General features: G+C 41.5%; 1 protein-coding gene across 3 annotated transcripts in view; it reads right to left on the bottom strand.

Annotated features, from left to right (window-relative positions):
• Positions 1-20,940, bottom strand: part of ARNT2 (aryl hydrocarbon receptor nuclear translocator 2) — a 94,106-nt gene that overhangs the window by 38,795 nt on the left and 34,371 nt on the right. For all 3 annotated transcript variants that reach the window (XM_064721864.1, XM_064721866.1, XM_064721865.1), the window contains 3 exons: positions 19,044-19,257; positions 16,992-17,205; positions 1,220-1,322 (listed from right to left, as the gene is read on the bottom strand). In XM_064721864.1, the coding sequence (XP_064577934.1) occupies positions 1,220-1,322; positions 16,992-17,205; positions 19,044-19,257 (531 nt within the window). The remainder of the gene's footprint in view (positions 1-1,219; positions 1,323-16,991; positions 17,206-19,043; positions 19,258-20,940) is intronic.

Genomic DNA, 20,940 nt, shown 5'->3' on the forward strand with positions numbered 1-20,940 from the left:
TTATCAGTCACTGCCAAGGAGAAGAAATGAACAACTAAAATAAGATTTAGAAATACAAAAACAGTGGGGTTAGGGAAATGAGTAAAATCACTCTCATGCACTGGAGTTTACAGAATCAGGGTGCTAGGAAATGACTGCAATCAGAACTGTTTTGAAAGCTGGGGAATAACTGCAAACAGGACACTAGGCCTGGTTTTCTTTGCACAAACAAGATGATGTGCATCTTGGGAGGAAGAAAAATCAGTGTTCTCAGTGCTGCTCTGCTGGGCTGTATTTCTTCCCTCCCAGTTAAGGGTGAAAAAGGTTCTATAGCTCTGAAGCCTGGCCTTGCAGGTATAAAGTCCATAAACACCCTACAAATGCACCCAAGAGCCATACATTCAGCACCCTCACAGGACTGGAAAAAATCCACCACATTACCAAAGTACAGGCACCTGTATTTTAATGTGCTTTGTGTGTTTCATTCTGTAATGAATTTTGCAGTGCTGTTATCACCATTTATACTGGACATAGCCTACAGATACAATTATGTACTTTCCCCTCCTAACCATAGACAAAAATTTATTGCAATAGCAAAAGGCATTTTAGCCTGTTAGCACTAAAACAAGATAAGTGCTCACAAGCCCCCCCAAAAAAGCACTGGGCAGACAAATCTCTTTAAAGAAGCCCAAACAATGCAGGAGAAGTTGGAAAAACTGCAAATCAAAAAACCCTCTAACAATTACTCATTTATCTAGCATCAGCCAGCTGACATCTGGTTAATTCATACCAGGCTTAGGCTAATTCCTACATAGCTGGCAGGTTTGCAACTCAATTCTTGTTTATCTTTAAGATTCTTTTAATATTCTTGGTTTGCTGAAAAAATACACAGAGCTGGGTGTTCATAACACTTGCGAAAGCTTCATTCCCAGGGCATCGATTTGAGTAACTTTACTAGAAAAGAATGACTGAAATTCCAGGGGTGAAGCTGTTCTCTGGAAAAAGGAACCTACACCCCACACTCATAAGAATAGCTACAACAGAAATGAGGTGCTGTTTTGCTGGTTTGTCCATAAGGAAGACTAGTTTCAGTTTCACTCCAGTTCCTATTCTAGAAATACTTCATGGCAGCGTGTCATTACAGCTTTAGTTTGTAATCAAGGCCAGATTAGTGCAACAAAATGTTTTTCTGAGCTGCGACAGGACTGGAACCCTGATGGAACACATAGTAAATGCATACCTCATCCTGCAAATGAAGGAGCGCCTGGATCCCATGCACATTCTCATGGAGGACTGCTGGCCTTCCTTCTTTACTGTCCCTGTCTTCAAGTCCAGGATTCGTCCTAGAAAGGCCAGGGAGCGCAACTGGTGTTCAGTACATAAATTTAATTCCATTCATTAGAAACTAAGATAACAAGAAATCCATGAGGTGAATGCCATTAGGCCAGTTAGGGGAAAAAAATACCAACAACAAAAAAATCTTGATCCTGGTCTCAGAGGGGAGGATCAGTTATGTGCTGGTTTAACTAAATATTTCAGCACAGCTGACTCTGAGCCACAGGAGTGATGGCTCTTTTCTCAGCTGGCCCAAGACCAACTTCCAGGGCAGAGTCAAATGCCTGGAGGCAAACAAGGCAATGACAGCAGGCACAGCTTTTGACTTGATCTCCTTGCTCCACTCTTCACCAGAACTGTGGATAAAGCAACATTTATCAGTCCCCTGACAGCTGCTGCTCTTTCCCTGTGCTTGCGCCTATCCAGAACACTCTCACCACAGCACCACCTCAGTCACAGCTGTCAGGATGGTGAGATGCACAAAAGACCAAACTTTTCTCCTTGATGATGAGATACAGGATTTGTCACAACAAGTCCTTGTGCTGGAGCCCTTTTAAAGCTGCTAAACACCTGACATGTCAAGAGCATTTCTAAAGTTTATTTTCAGACAGATCAGCGAGATGATCTGATTCACTACACAGAAACACAAGAATGTGCAAGGTCCAGGGCCAGACCCTGCTCCCTACAACCCTCAGAATCACACACCACAGGCACAGCCTGTCAAAGGGATGACAGCCACCAAATCAACTCAAGTGAGGACAGGAGGGAGGGAATGCATGCAAAGGTATGAAGGAGGTAACATATTAATTTTTTCATTTAAAACAGAAGATTGATTACTACAGACAGGTTCAGATCAGGGATTTGAGTATCAGGCAGAATCCTTATGCTTATCTCCAAAGAACTCACAGAATGGATTTTTCACATCTACAGCTCAAGTGCTAAGAAATGACTACAAAACCTAGCACAGACTAGAAATTAATCACTGGACCAGTTCCACAATGCTCAAGGGCTGGATGCAGCCACAGAAGTGACAGTGGGCCACAGAAATGCAGAGGAACAGCTGCCAGGCATTAGATGACAGCCACCAGTGCTGACAACACATGGCCATGAGCAGACCCACGTGTTTAAGGTGGGTATCCTTCACTAACTGAAACTACACAAGCCTAAGCCTTCACTGTGGTGCAAATAGCCAGGTTTACACAATGTAAGGCACCTACTCTGTCTGTACTGAATTGAAGAAAACATGCAGAACACAGTCAAAGTCTCCCTCACCAGACTGACCTAAAAGTCTCTGTCCAAAAATGAAGTTCTGAAATAAACCTACTGCCAAACACTAAGTTCAGAATTACTCTACCTCTAAATATTTACTTCCATCCATCATTAGGAACAACACCATTACATAACAGTTTTAAGATAAGGAACTAGGCAGCAGTGTTTCAGTATTAAGGTATTCTCCAGGAAACTCCTTCTGGAGGAAAGCCACCCTGCCAACAGAAGGTCAGAGCTCACTTGGTGTTAACTCCAAGGTATACCTCAGATGGTTAAGAAGTCAGCAAGCCTGGGGAACAACTCCTAAAGGTGCTTCAGTTTAAGGCACTGGGCTATGTATTAATCCTGGTCTGTGATTCAGGTGTGAACTGAGAAGAAATCACACCAATTTCCCAGCTCAGCTGTGCTGACCCCACGATGCAGGATGCTGAAATTTTAACACACCTCCCTCCCCTGCACTGGACAGTCTGTCACATTTTCCACAGCCAAAGTCACAGCCTGTTTCCCCATGCCACCAACTAATCAGACAGTTTGGAGAAATAAAATATCATCAAGCAGGAGGCAAACTCATTCACAAATGAAGGCAATACACAATAAAGAACATAAAGACAGGATATATGTGCAGGATCATTGGCTGTCCATGCCAACAGGCCAGTCAAATCAAATCACTAAAAGCAACATTCTCTTAGGGCAAAATAACTTTGTCATACATGCAAACAAAAGAAAAAATGTCTTTTGTGTACTTTCTTTTTTCATTCCAATACAAATTCTTGAAGAGACACCAATATTAATCAAAAAGTACTGACAGTGAATGTAACTCAAGCAGCTAATAGAAATTTCTCTGGTTTTGTCATCCAAGAACATCTATAGCAAAAAAAAAAAAAAAAAAAAAAAAAAAAAAAAAAAAAGATATTTCACAATTACGTGGCCACTAAGCCTAAAATTGCTGACACATGTTCCTTTGGCATGTCTGGAACCCCCAACAACAAAAGCCAGAGATTTTAAATTTAGCTTTTTGCTTGGCAATGTCTTTGAAATATGTACCAGATAACAAATAGAGTTCTAAATTTTGCCCTGACTTACAAAATCACGGCGGGGGGTATGTGAGTCAGAGAAATGTTTGCTGTACTGATATTATGACAAAGCTCTCTCTGCAGCTTGTTTCAATAGTCCAGCATGCATATGTCAACCTTGCAGAGCTCTAACAACACACTACAGATTCTGAAATAGAACAAGCAGTTTGTGTCTCATCTGCCATTAGAATCTTATGATCAAATTATATTAAAAAGAGGAAGAATTATAGATTAATCATAGCTAAATATCGATATATAGAATTATAATTAATTATAGATTAATAGACTAAATCAAGCAAACTGACATAAATTGCACCTTATACACACTGGCAGCTCAGCTGGCATGTCCTGATGATAGCTCTGTCACAGAATCATAAAGTATTTCTATCTCTGTTTGTTCCAGCATCCTTTGTGGTAAATGCTCATTTACGTTTCTCCATGGGACAAACACAAAGTACACATGATGCTAAACTTGGAAATTATATTCTTATTAATAAGAAATATTCCAGGATGCTCTGACAACTTCTCTTAACTGAACAGTGCATGTGTGTATTTTTTTTTAATTTCTCATTCTGGTTTCTTCAGAAGAGCCATTTAACAGCCCAGTGCCACCACCAGCTGGATCCTTTACGAGCTTCCCCATAAACTGTTAATTGCATGTAGCTCATTTGGGTGTTAAACTTTTCCCCTCTCCAGCTCCAGACACAACCCTGGGATGCAGCAAGTGCAGGAGCACTGCTGTGACTGACACTGCTGCCTTATTGCCCTTTACAGCAGCTGCACAACCCAGAGGAAACCAGAGTTTGCTCTGCTGAGAAGGAGAAAGCAAACAAATGAGCACAATGCTGATTAAAATGGGCACATAAATCTCTTTGGCTGGTCTGGGTATAGTTGATAATTTGTTGAAATCTCCCCACTACAGTCCCCATCCAGAAGGCAGTATTGCTTCAACTTGCAATAAAGCAGTTGTTCTCCAAGCAGGAAACCACAGTGTGATCCAGGAACCTGCTATCAGCTGCTGTGACAGGAAAGGGTTGGCACATGGAGCTGAAGACAATGGGCAAGGTCATTATTTGGGTAGAATTAGAGAAGCCACATAAAGCTCTTACCAGCAAAGAGATAACATACTCAAGTACTGAGGACACATGCCAGAAACATTTCCTGCAGGGCATTTTTCAAAGATGCTCTAAAAACATTCTCATGATGATCAAGGGGCAAATGCTCACATTGGCACTGATGTGTCCCTTGAGTGTGCAAACAGTGACTGGATAATTCATAAACCTCCTCCTTTTGGGGCTCCAATTCCTACTGAAAATGTTCAAACTTGTGTTCTGTGCTTGCAATGTTTTGAGATGAATCTAAGCCAAGGATTGGCCTGAGCCTACTGAAGTTCATGGGGTTTCAAATCTGGGAATTTGGCTCAAATCCACTTTCACACAGTAGCACCAGCCTGTTAGAAAATTTTCCTCCATGTTTTTGCACTGTATGCTAAGGTTTATAGCCTGGTAATCAAACACAGTCTGTTCTTTTTACATTTTTCAGGTTTGGTTGGTTTTTCATTTTTTTGTTTTTTGTTTTTTTAAATTCAAAACTCCAGAAACTTCAACATCTAATTCTACCACTGATGCTTTTTTCTCTGCTGGATTCCCAGTTCCTAAGAATGCTGCAGTCTGTCACTAGAAAGAAGGGTTGTTACATAAGCACATTCTTCTGCTGAGATTTCAGTGCAAGTTGAAATGGTGTGGTCTAAAACAACCCTACAGTGCCCACATCCAGTCTGCAGCATGGAAAAACCCAGCTCATGGATCTCAGAAGAAATTTGGTTTGGCCTGACATGCACAGAAATACTGCTGGCAAAGCACATGATAAAATTTTCCATTTCCCTCTCACTCATCAGTAGATGGACTCCTGTCTTACACAGAATCTGATGGGGAAACAGTTTAAATTAATATATGGACTCTCAATACCTTGACCTCAATACCTTCAGCAACACAGCAAGTTTCACCTTTTAGATGATAATGTCTTGTCTTGCAAAGAAGAAGTTAGATATTTCATAATTATTCTCAGCCACTGATTGTCCACATATTTATTTCCAGGAAAAATAAAATAAAGGATAAACTAAGTTTGGTTTGGACAAGATAACAAAAGATGACTTTGTGTTCATCAAAAACACTCCACAGGCTTCTCAAGGAAGACAAACAGAACACAGGAATACTGCACCCAAAAATCCTTATAAAAACTAAAACCATCTTTATCTTACTATAAAAGCGGAAAAAGCAAGACCAGGATGGAGGAAATAATTAAAAATAAAAACAAAGTGATGGTCAAGGTACTGTTGCTGCTGAACACAGCTCCAAATGTAAGCTCACCCTCAAAATGAAAGGTCAGAGAACAAAGGATTTCCGTGGTGACGTTCTGTATTAGTACATTAAGTCCTTAGAAATTAGCAGAAAAGATCTGCTTAAAAATTTTTGACCGCTCTATAGTTTCTAGAGAATCAAGATCCAGGTCACTGTTTGAGACAAACAAGTTAAAGAAGACAAGGTGAAACTCTTCTTGAACCTGCCATTTATCAGTTTACACACATTCACTGACTACAGCTGAGCATTCAGCTTTACACAACTGAGGTGCTCAGCTGACAGAGCTCTTCTTCAAAACAACAGATCCATTACAAATGCATAAACAGAACATCTCCAGTAAGACTAAATAGCCTAAATTTGATCAATTTATATTAAATTACTCTTGATAAGCTTATGGCAGAGAAATTCTTCTGCATTAATTCAACAATTAAAAAAAAATTTACAATATACGCCTCACAACTGTAAGGGATACAATTTTATCTCGTGTTTAGTGCAGCTCAGCAAGTCCTTTAAGCTCTATTAAGTGTAATAAATATACATCCACCCTGTGGATTTGAATATTAAAAAAATTACAGAACACATTAAGAATCACAACTGCTTTGCAAACACAGCATTTGAAGACTCTCCTTCCGGGAACTCAAATTTACATAAACCAGATGAAGTCTGTAATATTCAAATAAAACAACATACAAATTTCAAAAACTCCTAAATACGAACAGCCTCTTTTCAGCATTCTGGGGTTTATTATTTACATAAAGGTAAGGCTCATAAAAATACTTACCTATCACACACATACCCACCAACAAAACAATCCTAACAGAACTGCACTGACAAAAAGTGCATCCCTCTGTCCCCTCATCGAGAGGAAAGCAAACCTATGAGCAACAGGAACAGCATCAACACTCAAAACACAGGTGAACTTAAGATCATCTTAACTTAAAATGCCAAACTAAGGGCAGAAGCACCAGACTATTTACATGCAGTAGTAGCCTCTGGATATATCAGTATAAAACAAATTAGCCCAAAGGCCATGAAGATGCTCAGAGGGCAGGAGCACCTTTGCTATGAAGAGAGGCTGCTGTCCAGCCATCAGAAGAGAAGGCTCTGGGGTGGCCTTAGAGCCCCTTCCAGTGCCTGAAGGGAGCCTCCAAGACAGATGGAGAGAGATTTTCTACAAGTACATGGAGTAAAAGGACAATGATAAATGGCCGTAGGCTGAAGATGGGCAGGTTTAGATTAGACATGAGGAAGAAATTCTTCACTCTGAGGGTGACAAGGGCCTGGCACAGGTTGCCCAGAGAAGCTGTGGATGCCCCTTCCCTGGAAGTGCCGGATGGAGCTCTGAGAAACTTGGTCTAGGGGAAGGTGACCCAGCCCATGGCAGGGGGGAGCGTGGAATGAAATTTCAAGGTCCTTTCCAAGCAAAACTATTCCATGGTTATAAATATAAACCATCAAAGCTTGCTCTCCTCACTGGCCTAGCTTCTCAAGGGGATTACTTGAACCTCTCTAAATATGTTAAGGTTTACATCATCTAATTGCAAAAGGCGTTGTATAAGCATTAGAGTCAAGTTATGACATTCCTACAATAGAATGAAGAGTTGAACCAATCAACAGCAAAGTTAGAAAAAATAAAAACTAAGTAATGCAGCTGAAATGCACCTATTTTTAAATATCTGTCTGGTCCCTACTTACCAACTGGAGACACTGACCCACAAGGGGGAAATTGAAAAGCTTTCTCACCCCTTCTTGTTTTTCAATAAGAAACCCCTCATGCTACACAGTTGTTTGCTTAATACAACTTGTTATTACAAAAGCTCACGAGGCTGAAAGGTCCCTGCTGTGCCTGCCTTCATGTTTGACTAACCAGTCTGCATCATGTCTTTCTCCACAGTGTTGGGCAAATATGCATCATTTTAATTAAATTAAAAAGGAAACTATGTGGGCTTTTGGAGCCTTGCTCTTCAGTTAATTTTCAGGGACTATCTGAAGGGATAGTGTTACAGATCACATGCAAGTCCCTTTGCTGATGGACCTGGAAAAACTGGACTTGAAACTGGAGCAAGTAATTCAAAGCATATGTTGAAAGTTAAGTTATAACACCAAAAAAAAAACCTCAAAAAACTAACCCATAAAACACTTTAACCAAATGTATTTTGACCTCTCAAGAATGGTACTGAAAGTATAGGGCACATTCAGAATATTAAGTAAAATAGCTTACTGAAGCTCATACAGATCTGCAGACATAAATACACAGCACCTATCAGTGATCTCTGCAGGTGTTTTCATTCCCAAAACAAGTACCTATGGCAAAGTTCATGGCTCCATGATCTGGGCAGTCAGGGTAGCCCTTCTGTGACAAATATCAGATGTACCTGAAGGAAAGACTGAGCTGGAGAAAACTATCACAGTAACACCTGTACAAACAGCTCCTCAAAAGACAGCTGGACTCTCTAGAAAAAGGGATGGAAACCCCAGAAACTCCAAAGCACCATCAGCAGATACTCCCAGGGCAGAACAGCTATCCAAAACAACACTGAAATACATGATTTATTCTTTTACCGTTCACAGCTGCATAATAAATCAATACACAAACGTTGTAAGTAGCTTCTAAACTAATCTATTTGCTTCACTTGGAGGCTCAACAAGAAGCTTTACTGAAAAGCCCTTTTGCCAAAAAAGCTTCAGCTCCTGGCATTCTATATTATTTGTACTTCATTATCAAACTCAAGGAACTGGGATTTATGCTTTGTTAGTAAATTCTAGTATTGTCTGAAATCTGGCTGTGGTGACACACTATTAGAGGAAACAATGACCACAAGATGACCTTGTAAGATACACTGCTGTGGACAGAATTAAATTTAAACACTTGAGAAGGGAAAGAGAGGGAGGAGAAAAGGCTCAAGGATGCTGTCTGGTTGCTTTTACAACTACTTCTCTAGTTCAATTAAAATAAGGTGTGTGTGGCAAAACATCCATTATAGGTTTTAATTTTCTTTTTGAAGACTCCAGACACTTAAAAATCACAAGCAAAAGTCTCCACACTACAAAAATAGAAAGAAGAATATTTGGAGACATAAGTTCACATCTCAGGGACTGCAATAAAACACATCAAACTAAAGAACTCTGCCCATGGACCATGCTCCTACTGGTTGTGAGCTGCCACACGGGAGGCTTTTCCCTCCACACAGCTCCAAGCAGGGCACCAGAGAGGAGCCAGTGGGAGCTGTGGTTTCAGCAAGCTCTGGGAGGCCAGGCAAGGACCAAAGACCAAGAAATGCTGTCTTTGCTGCCACAGAGCTGAGCCTCAGCTAAGGATGGAGAGATGACAGCAGCACGAGATAAACCAATTTTATGGGTGGAATATTCTACACACTAGGCACCCCTCATCCCCACACCTCCCTAGGCTGCTGCTACAGCTCATCGCCAATAGTAAAATATTTCAGTGCCTTGTATTGACTTCACTGAGACAACACAACAGTGGAAGCTCCTGTTCCACCAGGCAGATGTTAAAGCTGCATTCTCCCAGCAGCTGCTGCCATCAAAGCACTGAAGAACCTGAGAGGGTTGCAGGTTTGCCAGTGCCAAAACCCTCCAGGCACACTTGGACTGTTTTACTGCCAATGTGTTAACCAAGGAAGTTGTTCAGGTATTTGTAAAACTCCAGTATTTTTGAAAGGGGGGAAATCCCACTAACTCCATATATCTCATCGTGTTTAACAAAACAGTGGAGGCTGAACAAATATTGAACATTAAAGTAGTACCCACCACCCTTGAAACCCAGCAAGTGAAAGTGATTCAGTCCAACATCTGTGATAACAGACCCAAGAATGCAGCAGTTTCCAAGTCAGAAATTCAAGGTGAAGACTGAATAGAAACAGCAACCACAAAACCCACTTGCATGTGCATGTCCAAACACCTGAAAATTCCCCCTAAAAGCATTCCCTAATGCTAATCAGGTGTAGCAAGTTTGTCTCAGGAGTACTAGGCTAAAGCTGTTTCCTTGTTTTGGTAAAAGCATGTACTGACCTCTTTAAACCACCATTATGATTACCAAAGTAATTTTTAAAAAATGCAATTTATTATCACTGGTTTTTCTTCCAGTACTATCCACCCAAATGGAATGTGTCAGCAGCAGGGAGACCACTGGGTCACTGTGTTTGTGTAAGAGTTGCTTTTGAACTGCTTTATACATAGTTGGCTTCCCCCAGCATCTGGGATTTTTTCCTTCCCCCCCAGAAACAGTCCTAAAGACCAAAGGGAAACAAAATTATCTTGGAATGTTTGAGAGATTAAATGTACCATACATTTAAAATATGATCATTTGAAAGTACCATTTTTTTTGAGAGCAGACTGTTTCCTCTTATTTCTGTGTTACACTCTAGTGTGCCAAAGGGCAGGAATGGCACTCTAGGATGCCCTACAGTCACAACTTCCTCTTTTCCTGCCCTAAATCATTTACTTGCAAACAAAACGGGGATGGAAGAAGCAGGACATTCATTTCCTCCGTCCTGCATGTAAAAATCCTGCGGGCTAAACAGACTGAAGCTGAAAATCCACAAATTCCTATGCTTGGCACTGCCCAAGCTCTAAGGCCATCTCTGGCTGGCACTGTGGCCTTCCTGCCATGAGAACGAGCAGTCCACAAAAATATGGGCAGGTCTTTTTCTCTGGAACAACAGCACAGCAATGGGCTGCTGTGGATGGAAAGTCTCATATCTGAAACATCCTCTTCACTCTCAGCAATGCCAGTGGGACCACATAACTCCACTGAAAAACAGGTATCACATGATGATTTGGTAGTTGTCAACAACAAGGCAAATCTCTTTCCAGATTTCACACTTAAAAGACAAAAAGATGCCTTGCCAAAATGGGCTTTTCCTACAGTAAAAACAGACTGGAACTCGAAATATGCTGTTCACATCAGCCACTCATATACATTCTATACATGGCAGTATGTTTCAAGAATTGTTCCTTCTTTTTCAGGGCAACCACAGTGTTGAAGCATCTATTTTCAGAAATCTGTTACCTTCCACTGCAGGTACAATAATCCTGACACAGCTGTCTCCAGCCTCCAACCCTCCAAGGAATAAAGTGGGGGCTGTGTGGGTATGTGTGGGTGGGTGGAAAATCCCATAAAAAACTGAGTCAAGTCTTGGACAGTTCTGCAGAGACATAAAAGAATTCAGGACATATCATGTCTATGGAAACTTTTCTCCCCATCCCACCAGCTCTGCTGTGTGTTGTTTACTGGGTGCCTGCTTGTCTTCCCTCTACAGGCTGTGATGCTTCATGGACATTCAGTGAAAACCTCTCTTGTATCCTGGGATAAAAAGCACAAGTAGCTATTAACTCTCTATAAACAAAATAATATACAACTCATTCCCTACCTGCCCAGAGGCAACAGTCTTACTAGGTCAGTCACCCTGTACTAAGATGTTAAAATCAAAAATGCAGGGATCTGGTTTTAATTCTCTGTTCTCCAACTTTCCAATCTGCTGGGCTGGGCACGTTTCACAGACAGATGGTTCTTAAGGGTTCATGTACTTAAAAGAGCTCACAGACAGAAGTAAAAAATAAATAAATAAATAAATAAATAAAGAAATCAAGTGCTGTCAGTTGAAACAGCCCTTCACACGCAGAGTACCTTTCTGATGCATAAACCTCTGACAAATGTGCTCTTCAGAACCAAAGGCTACAGAACAAAGTCCCAAGGGAGCTCTACAACAGCTTCTTGTTTAGTCAACTGTCTCAGCAAAAATATGCTTCCCCAAAAAAAAAGAATTTTTTATTTCTTTTCAGTTTTTTTTTCCAGAGAGTATAAAGAGCTCTGAGTAGAAAAGTATCAATCTTTGAGAAGTATCTTAATGTCTACAAAAGACAGACCTTCTGACAAGATATTTTTGGTATAGAACTTTTGGCACAAATACCTGCAATAGACATTTATACCCCTTTTTTAAAAAAAATAAATAGGCTGATCCAATTTTAAAGTGGATGTGGAGAAACTAATACAGTATTTTGCCAACCGAGTGCAGAACTCAACCCATACATTGTTCTAATAATATATTACTTTTCCATTAAACATGAGTTTTACTATTACTGATGATGACGTTTAAGGCAGAACTGGATTGTATTTGCCAGGACCGTGTTTCTTGTCATGGCTCAACTCAGTCTTTGAATTTCTTTGGAGAATTTTATATGTGAAGCCAAATGGGAGTCTCATCCAGCTCTTCTCTGTATCAACTGGAGTTCTAAATAATTCAGGGAAAGTCAGAGTTCAAAACACATTTGCATTCACTTGGCTGGCTGTCAATATGAGAACCATCCTCTTCCTTCTAAGAAAGATCATGCAGAAATCAGAGCTGGAAAACAGACATGGCAGCATAAGGCAGCTCACACCACAAAAAACCCTGCACTGATTTTCAGTCAGATTATGTGCTGAGGAGAAAAGTTATCCCAAATCTTCTCTTTCACACGGTTATTTATCATCTGTTTAGTGCTGAGGAATGCCTTATTCTGCCTCTCCACTGGTGAGCCCCTGGTCTCTGGCCCTTCCCTCTTTCGAGCTGAACAGTTTTCTCATTTTTACAATTTTACTCTATTTGCAACATCTGGATTTTGTGGCTGTGTCTACAAACTGCTTGGTAACAAGGGTTTGCAGCTGGACAGAAAACTGCCTAAGCTGAAATCATCACTGCAAGACAACATGCTATTAGAAGGCTCTGTGAGATAGGCTCCCCAGACCCAATCTGTGCTTGTATAGCATGGAGTGATGCTTCCATAATATACATGAATCACAGAAAATGGTCACACAATGCTTTTTTCTTCTCAAGAGATGCCTATCAGCTCAAGTTTTGCTGTGGTCAGTCACCATTTCCATCATCAAGTTCTACTTTGTTGCACTTAAAAAATATGGCAATAAAAGATCTTGCCAAGACTAAACTTGGCATACAAGTTCTGTCCAGAAGTAACCTCAACTAATCTTTGTCAGCTAGCAAGTGAAGTGACTTAGCCATTTTTAAATCACTTGAAAATGAAAGCTGTAGAGGTTCTGGTTCTCATAATTTTCACTACTCTGCACTTTCAGCACCCCTTAACAGTTCGGCAAGGACTCCTGGGGAACCCAGCTGTCCTGGGGAGCCTTTGTGTCATGGGTGGGATGGCAAGTGCTGCTCCCTGCTTCTCCAGGCACAGAGGCTGGGGCTGAAGGGAGATGTTACAGCTGATTCCTATGTGCTGTGCTGCCTGCAGCCCAGGACTGAAGGTAACAAACCTGGGTGCTTCCCATTTGCACCACTGGAGATGCTGGGTGCAGGAACAGGGATCTTACATCTCAAACACATCATGGAACCACTGGGAATATTTCCAGGCAACCATAGAGAGTTGTCTGTGCTCATCACTCTCTTCTTTCATGAACTACTTATGGAGAATAAGATTTGTAGAAATCAGTCTTGCAAAGTGCTCTGGAGCACTGCATTTTAACAGAAGGACAGTCTACTACAATACTCGCTCAGTCATTTTTTGGAAAGCTAATGTAGCAGAGGAATTCTTCAAAAGTGGCTTTGCTCTACACTTAATTCTAAGCTCTGTCTGTTTCCTGTACCATTAGATATTTGCTGTCTGCAGCTGAGAGGGTCTCACTTGCACTGGGACTGAGCCTGCACCTGAACCCAACATGCCCCAAGTCCCACCAGTGCACCCTGACCACAAAGAGCTCTTTGCTAATGGATCCTCCCATGGGATCTGAGCTTCATCATATTTGAAGTGATTTATTTTGACATCTGCAGATTTTCAAGAACAAAGAGGGAAAATGAATTATCACTCTGAATATCTGCCCCATTCTGATTAATCACGCACATGACGCACATAAAAAAACTGGGAGCTCAATTTTTTGCCATCATCACGGCTCAGCTGCTCTTTTCTAGATAATTTCTAACTGTTCATACACTGCACAGTTCAGCTTTCCTGTTGCTACAATGTGTTAGCAATTAATGCACAATAAACAAGCAGACAATTGTTCCATTTCCAGGGAATAAAGTCTCCAAGGACACAAAATTAAATACAAATTATCCATCCTTCCCCATATCCTAAAATTTCAAGGAAGAGCAAGCAATTAACTCCCCAAACACACCACGTGGTTGAGGTCATGGTTAACAGACACTACAATTTAACACATATTTTACAGCTCCTGAAGTCCTGTCTTCTAACTATTCACTTTCTGCTTCTCCTTGGTGTTAGCACTCACAAGAGTTTGAGAAACCCCATGATCAGGTGGGCCAAAGAGTTGTCTCTACCAAAACCAAGGGGTTTTAGCTGAGTTTAGCTTTCAGCAGGTCAACCCCTTGATGTGACTCATATGTAAGTACCACAGAAATGCCAAAGGAGGAGAGGGTGAAACGAGGTGAGGATTGCATAAGCTGTGTGACTGCCAAAGAAATGCTCATGTGAGCACAGCCCCAGTCCCAGCCTTATTCCTGGGGGCAGAAATGTGAGCAGGAGCCTGCTTCCTCCACGGGCTTGTTCTCTGTCCCTCCCCATTGGCACGGGCAGCCTCCCAAGTTCTCAGGGTCTGGAACAGCATCTCTGGGTAGCAGGACTGCTAAGAGGTGCTGGGAAAATCCCAGCAACACCACACTAATGATCAGCACTTGTAACAAGACAATTACAACCAAAGGACACTGCTCGGATCTGCTGCGGGGCAAGTGAAGCTTCTCCTGAGTCAAAATGCTGTCACTGCTTTCCCAGCTCAAGGGCTGAAGGAGGAGGTTCGAGCATTGAGAAAATGAACCCTGAGAAAATGAGGAAGAGAGCAAAATTAAAAATTAGAACTTTCACTTGAAAATCTTTTTCCTAAGCAGATTCTGTGCTCAACAGCTCGACAAGATGAGGATGTTCCTACTGCCTGAAATGAACTTCAGACTGAGCAAAAAACACTCTAGATGCAGCTTGTGGTTTCCATCACTTTCAAGCTCTACGCTGCCCTTTGTTCTGCACGAAACATGCCTTTGGAAAGCCAAGGAAAACTTGGTTTAATAAACACCAAATTAGAGGAAATGCATTTGCCTCCTTGACATCTTTTAAAATGTCACTAAGACACATATTATTTCAGGTCACTGCAAGATTTCATTCAGTACTTGTTACAAAGCTTCTGCTCTCCATATGGCCTGTGCTACATCAAGGGAAGTGAAACTGGCTGAATGAACTCTAGAATCACCTTTCTCCTAGAAAGGTATCTCAAAGGAGCAAGAATGATGGTGCCTGATGTTAATAAACAAATTGAGCCTGGACTGACAGTCCTTATAGAAGACTGCTTCTCTGTGGAGTGGAGGAAATACAAGTTTAAAATAACAAATCTAGAACTTTCTGGCGGTCTGTATGCTCCACAAACTGACAGAACTACTTGTAAACAAAATTACTCTACTTCACCAGCCACACCTTTAAAACAAAAGTATTTAAAAAGCTGAGCAGGCAACCCTGCTTTGCTCATGCTGGGCAAATGTTCAGCTGTCCATGTACACCAGATTTACAGGCCTTCTGTGTCAATCTGACAACTCCACAAGATTCAGGCAGGGAAAAGATTTAGCTCTATAAATACTATTGAACTTCTCTTTCCACTGGCAACAGATCAATCCAGTGCAGAAGAAAAGCCCATAGCTAAGGCTGGAAAAAGTACAGAGTTGGGTTTTCAGAAGTGCTCTGCATTTGCCTAGTCCAGCTCTGGTTTGAGCAGGTTAAGTCCCATAACTGAGCACTTTTGGAAGTCAAAACACGACTGTTCACCGAGGCAGTGGAGTAATTGCTTCTTGGACAAGATGGTATGAATGTTAAAATGTATTACAGGCTACATAATAAAAACAGAGGTTGTGCTCTTTTGCAAGTCTCGTGGCATGAAACTCAGCTGTTTTGCCCTGCACAGGTTCCCCTAACTGCTCACTTGCTTTCTTTCCATCTGGAGTTTCACCACAGAATTTTGCTTTGAGCTTCCCATTTGAATACACGAAAGCTCTGCCAAAACCACATCACATTCAAACCACAGGAAATCATGAATTTGGCACTGTTTTGACATGGAAGCTGTAAACAGTGTGCAGGTTCACTCAAAACTGGATCGCTGTCCTTTGAGTTATGAAACACAACAAAACTTCCAGCAAACCAGGTCAGAAATCTTAACTACTAAAGCAAAGAGACATTATGTGACTTCTGCAAGGATCAGGGGTTTTTTGAATATTATCCCCTACCTTTTTTCCTTCAGCCATAAACATAGTACGTGAAGAATAAAAAGAGAAGTTTCCTCCTTTCCAAGTTTGAGTTACTACACGATTTAGCTAATTCTCACAGCTCTACCATACACATATCCTATTAAAGACAAGGTAGGCTCCTATTGGCAGCTTTGAGCATGAATAACTGTAAAAGTCAGAGTTGTAGATATGAGTATGATTTAGTTTTATGCGCAACATGACAGGTAATCAACTTTCAGGTAACTTACACTACCGCACAGGAGGCCCATGATTAAAATCCAGTATATTTTTAGTTGCCAAACACTGGATTTTTTCCCTTCAAGATTCCAATTAGCAAACCACAAGGAACTTGTATGAAAACAGAAAAGTCTGAAATATGATTTTTGACTTCAAGTTAAACACTGCCCCAAAGAAACACATACTTGTCAAGAAGTCACAAGTTCATTGAGGATGAAATGAAAACAATCTAGATTTCCAGACAAAGTCTGAGAACAATCTAGATTCCAAACCAGAGTTTGAATGCAGAGCTACATGAAGGTGGTTTGACTGAAGTCAATGAATAGGAAGCAAAATGCAGTCACTCAAAAGAAGATTTATATTACTGTGCTGCCTGCAAGAAAACACAATTTAATGTAGCCAAATTTCACTTCAACCAGATTTTTACACCTGGCACTCTGACTGTCAGGAAAAGCTCTCCAGGGATCCTCAACACCCAGAAGCACTCATCAGCCACTTCTGACCTGTCATGGAGTTTTCAGATGTACACAGTTGCTCCCGCAGCTTTTCCACATCGTCTGGGTGAACCTGCTCGTACAAAGTGCTGCCAAACCACTCCGACTGCGGCTGGTTCAGCACGGGAGTCACCGAGTCCGACACGTAGATCACTCTGCCCGTCTCAGCTGCAACCACAAACAGGAACCCATCTGCAGCCTCCAGGATAAGGTGTTTCAGTTCCTTCCAAAGAAAGGATTTGATTAGAATGCCAGCAAGGAAAGGAAATTAAATATAACATCAGTCACTGTCAGAAAATATTGTTTTCTTGTGGTCTTACAAGCTGATCAAAACTGAGACAAAAATTTTCACTATACAACCAAACTTGCAGCAAGGCATAAATTGCCTATCTCAATAACAAACAACGTTTTATTTTCTGTTATTGCCTTTCCTCTGGTGATCTCCATGCACTTAAGGAAAATAAACAACTAATACTCACTGCATAATCTGTGACAGACATCTAACATTAAAAAATAAAAAGGATATTTCAGAGTACAAACAGAGGAAATGAACAGCTCTAACTCATGGCAAATTCATCCCTTAATTAAAAGTTCTGAATAATTTAGTTGGAAGGAAAGCAATAAGACTTTCTAGTTTGGTTCTCCCCGGCCCTGCTCAGGATGAGCTCTGTTTGTAAATTAAACAGTCAAGAGATAAAAGGCAGAAAGTGTAATGGGAATGAGGAAAGAATCCCCAGCCTCTTCTTCCATTAAGGGCCCTGAGCCACTACACAAGAAGGTTCTGGAGGTTTTCCAGCTGTGAGTGTGAAGCCTCAGCATCACCCAGAAATACTCCCTTTGCTTAACAGAGTTTGAAACCCTCTCATGGCAAAGGATGACAACTACCACTCCAATTCCTGCAAAAGAAGCTGGAACAGCCTTTGGTGGCTCCGGTGACCACCAGAGCTTGTTAAGATCCTGCACGTGGAACTCAAACACCGAGTCTTATTCCAGGTGGGATGTCTCAGCAGGGTTAGTGTGCCAGTGGTAGGTATTAGCTGGTAAGGTGAGGATAAAAATCTGGCTAACTATTAAGGAATGAATAACTCATCTCAAGAAACACTCAACAGATTGTCAACTTCTGCTGCTTTGTTATAGAGAAAGCACATTGATCCTGAACTACTGACTGAACAAAAAACCTCATAGTACAACTGGCCACACTATACTGAAGATAGTATAATCAGCTTTCCACATTATTAAAAAAGATGAAAGCAAACTCTGTAATTCTGCAAAGATTTAAAAAAAGAAAAAATTGCAATGAGAAGTGACTAGGGTGTGCCACCAGCAGAATGGCACAGTCCCTTCAGAAACACACTCCAGGAGAGCTGGAATAACAGTCATGAGCACTGAGGGGTCAGCAGCAGCGGCTGTTTACCTAAGAGAAAGAAGTATTGCCTCCAGCCATAACTTCCATGTGTAAGTGCTCAAATCACTTCAGACCACAAAAATGAACACTACACCCATAGGACTTTGCAAACAATGGAGGTGGTAGGAATTTTCAATGTGCTCAGTAAACACAGTTTTCCTTCAAGCACGGGGTGCATCTTCCCTCTTCCATCAAAAATGCAACCAAGAAGCACCTCAGCCAGGAGAGATTCATCTCTGCCCAGTTCAGCTGCTGGGAACTCCAATATTAAGACTAAATGATGTTTTCAACTTTCCTCTAATCCCCAGAGAGAGAGGCAGGTCTTTCCAGACTAATTTTTACTTATTTTAGAGAATCTCTGTTTGGATGGGAAGAAGCCAGATCTGGAGGTGAAAATTCCTTTCTGTGAGGCAGTGAATGACTTGTTTTTCAGATGGACATATCCCAATGGTAAGAATGCCAATTTGCCTCTCCAAAAAGAAAGATCTGTCATGGTGTTAAGATCAAGTCCAAACAGTCACAAAAACCTGTCTGTATTCACACCTTGGATACGTAACTGGTACCAGCTGCTACACTACAGTGAAGGACCAAGCTGAGGCTCTACACCTTTTAACACCAAAAAAACCAGGGAAAACCAACACTTTCGTAAATTCTACCTGTTCTGTAAGAAAGGAAGGCTTGTAAGCTCCATCAGTAGATTTGTTTCCAGTGCCCCTCATGGATTTCATGTGGGAAACAGCCATGCGAAGGATGGTCAGCTTGTCGGGCTTGCGAGCCAGGGCGCTGCACGTGGGCACCATGTCCGACAGCTCCGTGATGTACTGGGTCATCTTGTTCCTCCTGCGCCTCTCAATCTCACTGTGATTCTCCCTGAGCATTTAAAGGAACACCAAAGCAACAGGAAAGAGACGTGAGCAGTGTAAGAATCTCAATTGGAGGTAATGAATCATAATGCTTCGCACTTGTTTTGCTGTTTGCACCCCGGGAGAGCAAAGTGTTTTACAAAGCCAACCCTGCTATCCCTCCATTTACAGACAGAAAATCCAGGCCACAGACAGATAAATATGATTTGCCCATAGCTGTGAAAAGAACCTGTATTTCTATTTATTGGCTTGTGGCCTTAATCTCTTAACCAGTTTAATCTCCTTTGGTTTAAGGACAAAAATGAAGTAGAAATATGTGAGGAGCTAACATCTGCCAACTCCAGTCAAACTCCCAGATTTGCTGTGATGCATCTCTCAGATGCTCCTAAAAGGTGTCCTTTAGAGGAAACCTCTCACTAACAACTGGATCAGGTCAGCAGGAAACATCAGCACTGACTTATGAAAAAAGCCCACTCAGTGACAACACAGATGCCAAACAATGCTGTTTGGAACACCCCACATCCCTGCAGGGAGTCACTACATGCCTGCAGGATCAGACTGCAGCATTGGGACTATATATGGGATAACAGTACATACAAAAAAAAATAAAATCCCAATAAATAAATAAAATAAGTACGAAAGACAGCAAGTAAACATCTGGCTTGTCAGACACAGACTGGAATTTATGTTCAGGGACAATTTAGCACAGCAGGGAAGCAACAATGACAGTACTTGATGCTGCCCCAAGTTGGGCTAGGCTGCAATGTTCTCATCCTTTAGAGCAATCATATGGCTGAGGTGGTGAGTCAAATTTGAGAAATCCCCAAATGGACACCCACCAGAATCTTTCAGAAATAAACATCTCAGAGTTCAGCTTCCCCATTCTGGAAATCACCATTGCTTGATCAGCATTAAGGAATCACACCAATATATACATCTGAAATGGTCCAAATGGACCTAGAATGCTTCAGTGCCCAGCACTCATTCTTCTCATACTGTACCTGTCAGGTGGCAGCTAAATACAAGTACACGACAGGTAGATGATGCTTCAGTTGTCAAAGCAGCATCTTCCACTGATTTCAATGAGCTGTGCATGGCATTGTCTTGTGGGATCGCTGGCTGATCCAACAAGATGTGAGAGGTGATCACTTGGAGAGTCCACCAGCATTGACTGATGTGATAACACAACATTAAAAGAAACTGCAATCTTTGGAGCTGACTGTAGTGAAGACTGACATGAAAGCAGAAGCTAGGCTTGGCACACTTTTTGGATACTCTCTGGAATTAAGCCTTTTCTTAAAATGCAGGAAAGAATTGTATGCTGCTTCCTGAAATCGAGGAATGCAAGTGCTTGCCCTGCTTTGGGTATCCTGCCCCTGCACATACAGGTGTTACATGCATGAGGGCACAGTCTGCAGAAACAACACTTGTTAGGGCTACATGCACAATTATTATTCCTATGCTTACTGTGTGATACGCAGAAAATCCAGCTATGCTCAGTAAATTACAGCCAAGCCTTTCCTGAGGCCACAGTCCAGGACACTGTAATAGTGAACCTTTCATTTCACCTGGCTGAGGAACAGCGCTGGTGTGGGTCTGCACAGATGTAGGAGGGAACAGGGGGAGCTGGGTCACACACACAGCTGGTGTGACACTGCACATGTACACAGAGCACACGTGTGTACATGCC

Source organism: Zonotrichia leucophrys, chromosome 10, assembly GCF_028769735.1.
Source record: "Zonotrichia leucophrys gambelii isolate GWCS_2022_RI chromosome 10, RI_Zleu_2.0, whole genome shotgun sequence".
NCBI classification, from domain to species: Eukaryota; Metazoa; Chordata; class Aves; order Passeriformes; family Passerellidae; genus Zonotrichia; species Zonotrichia leucophrys.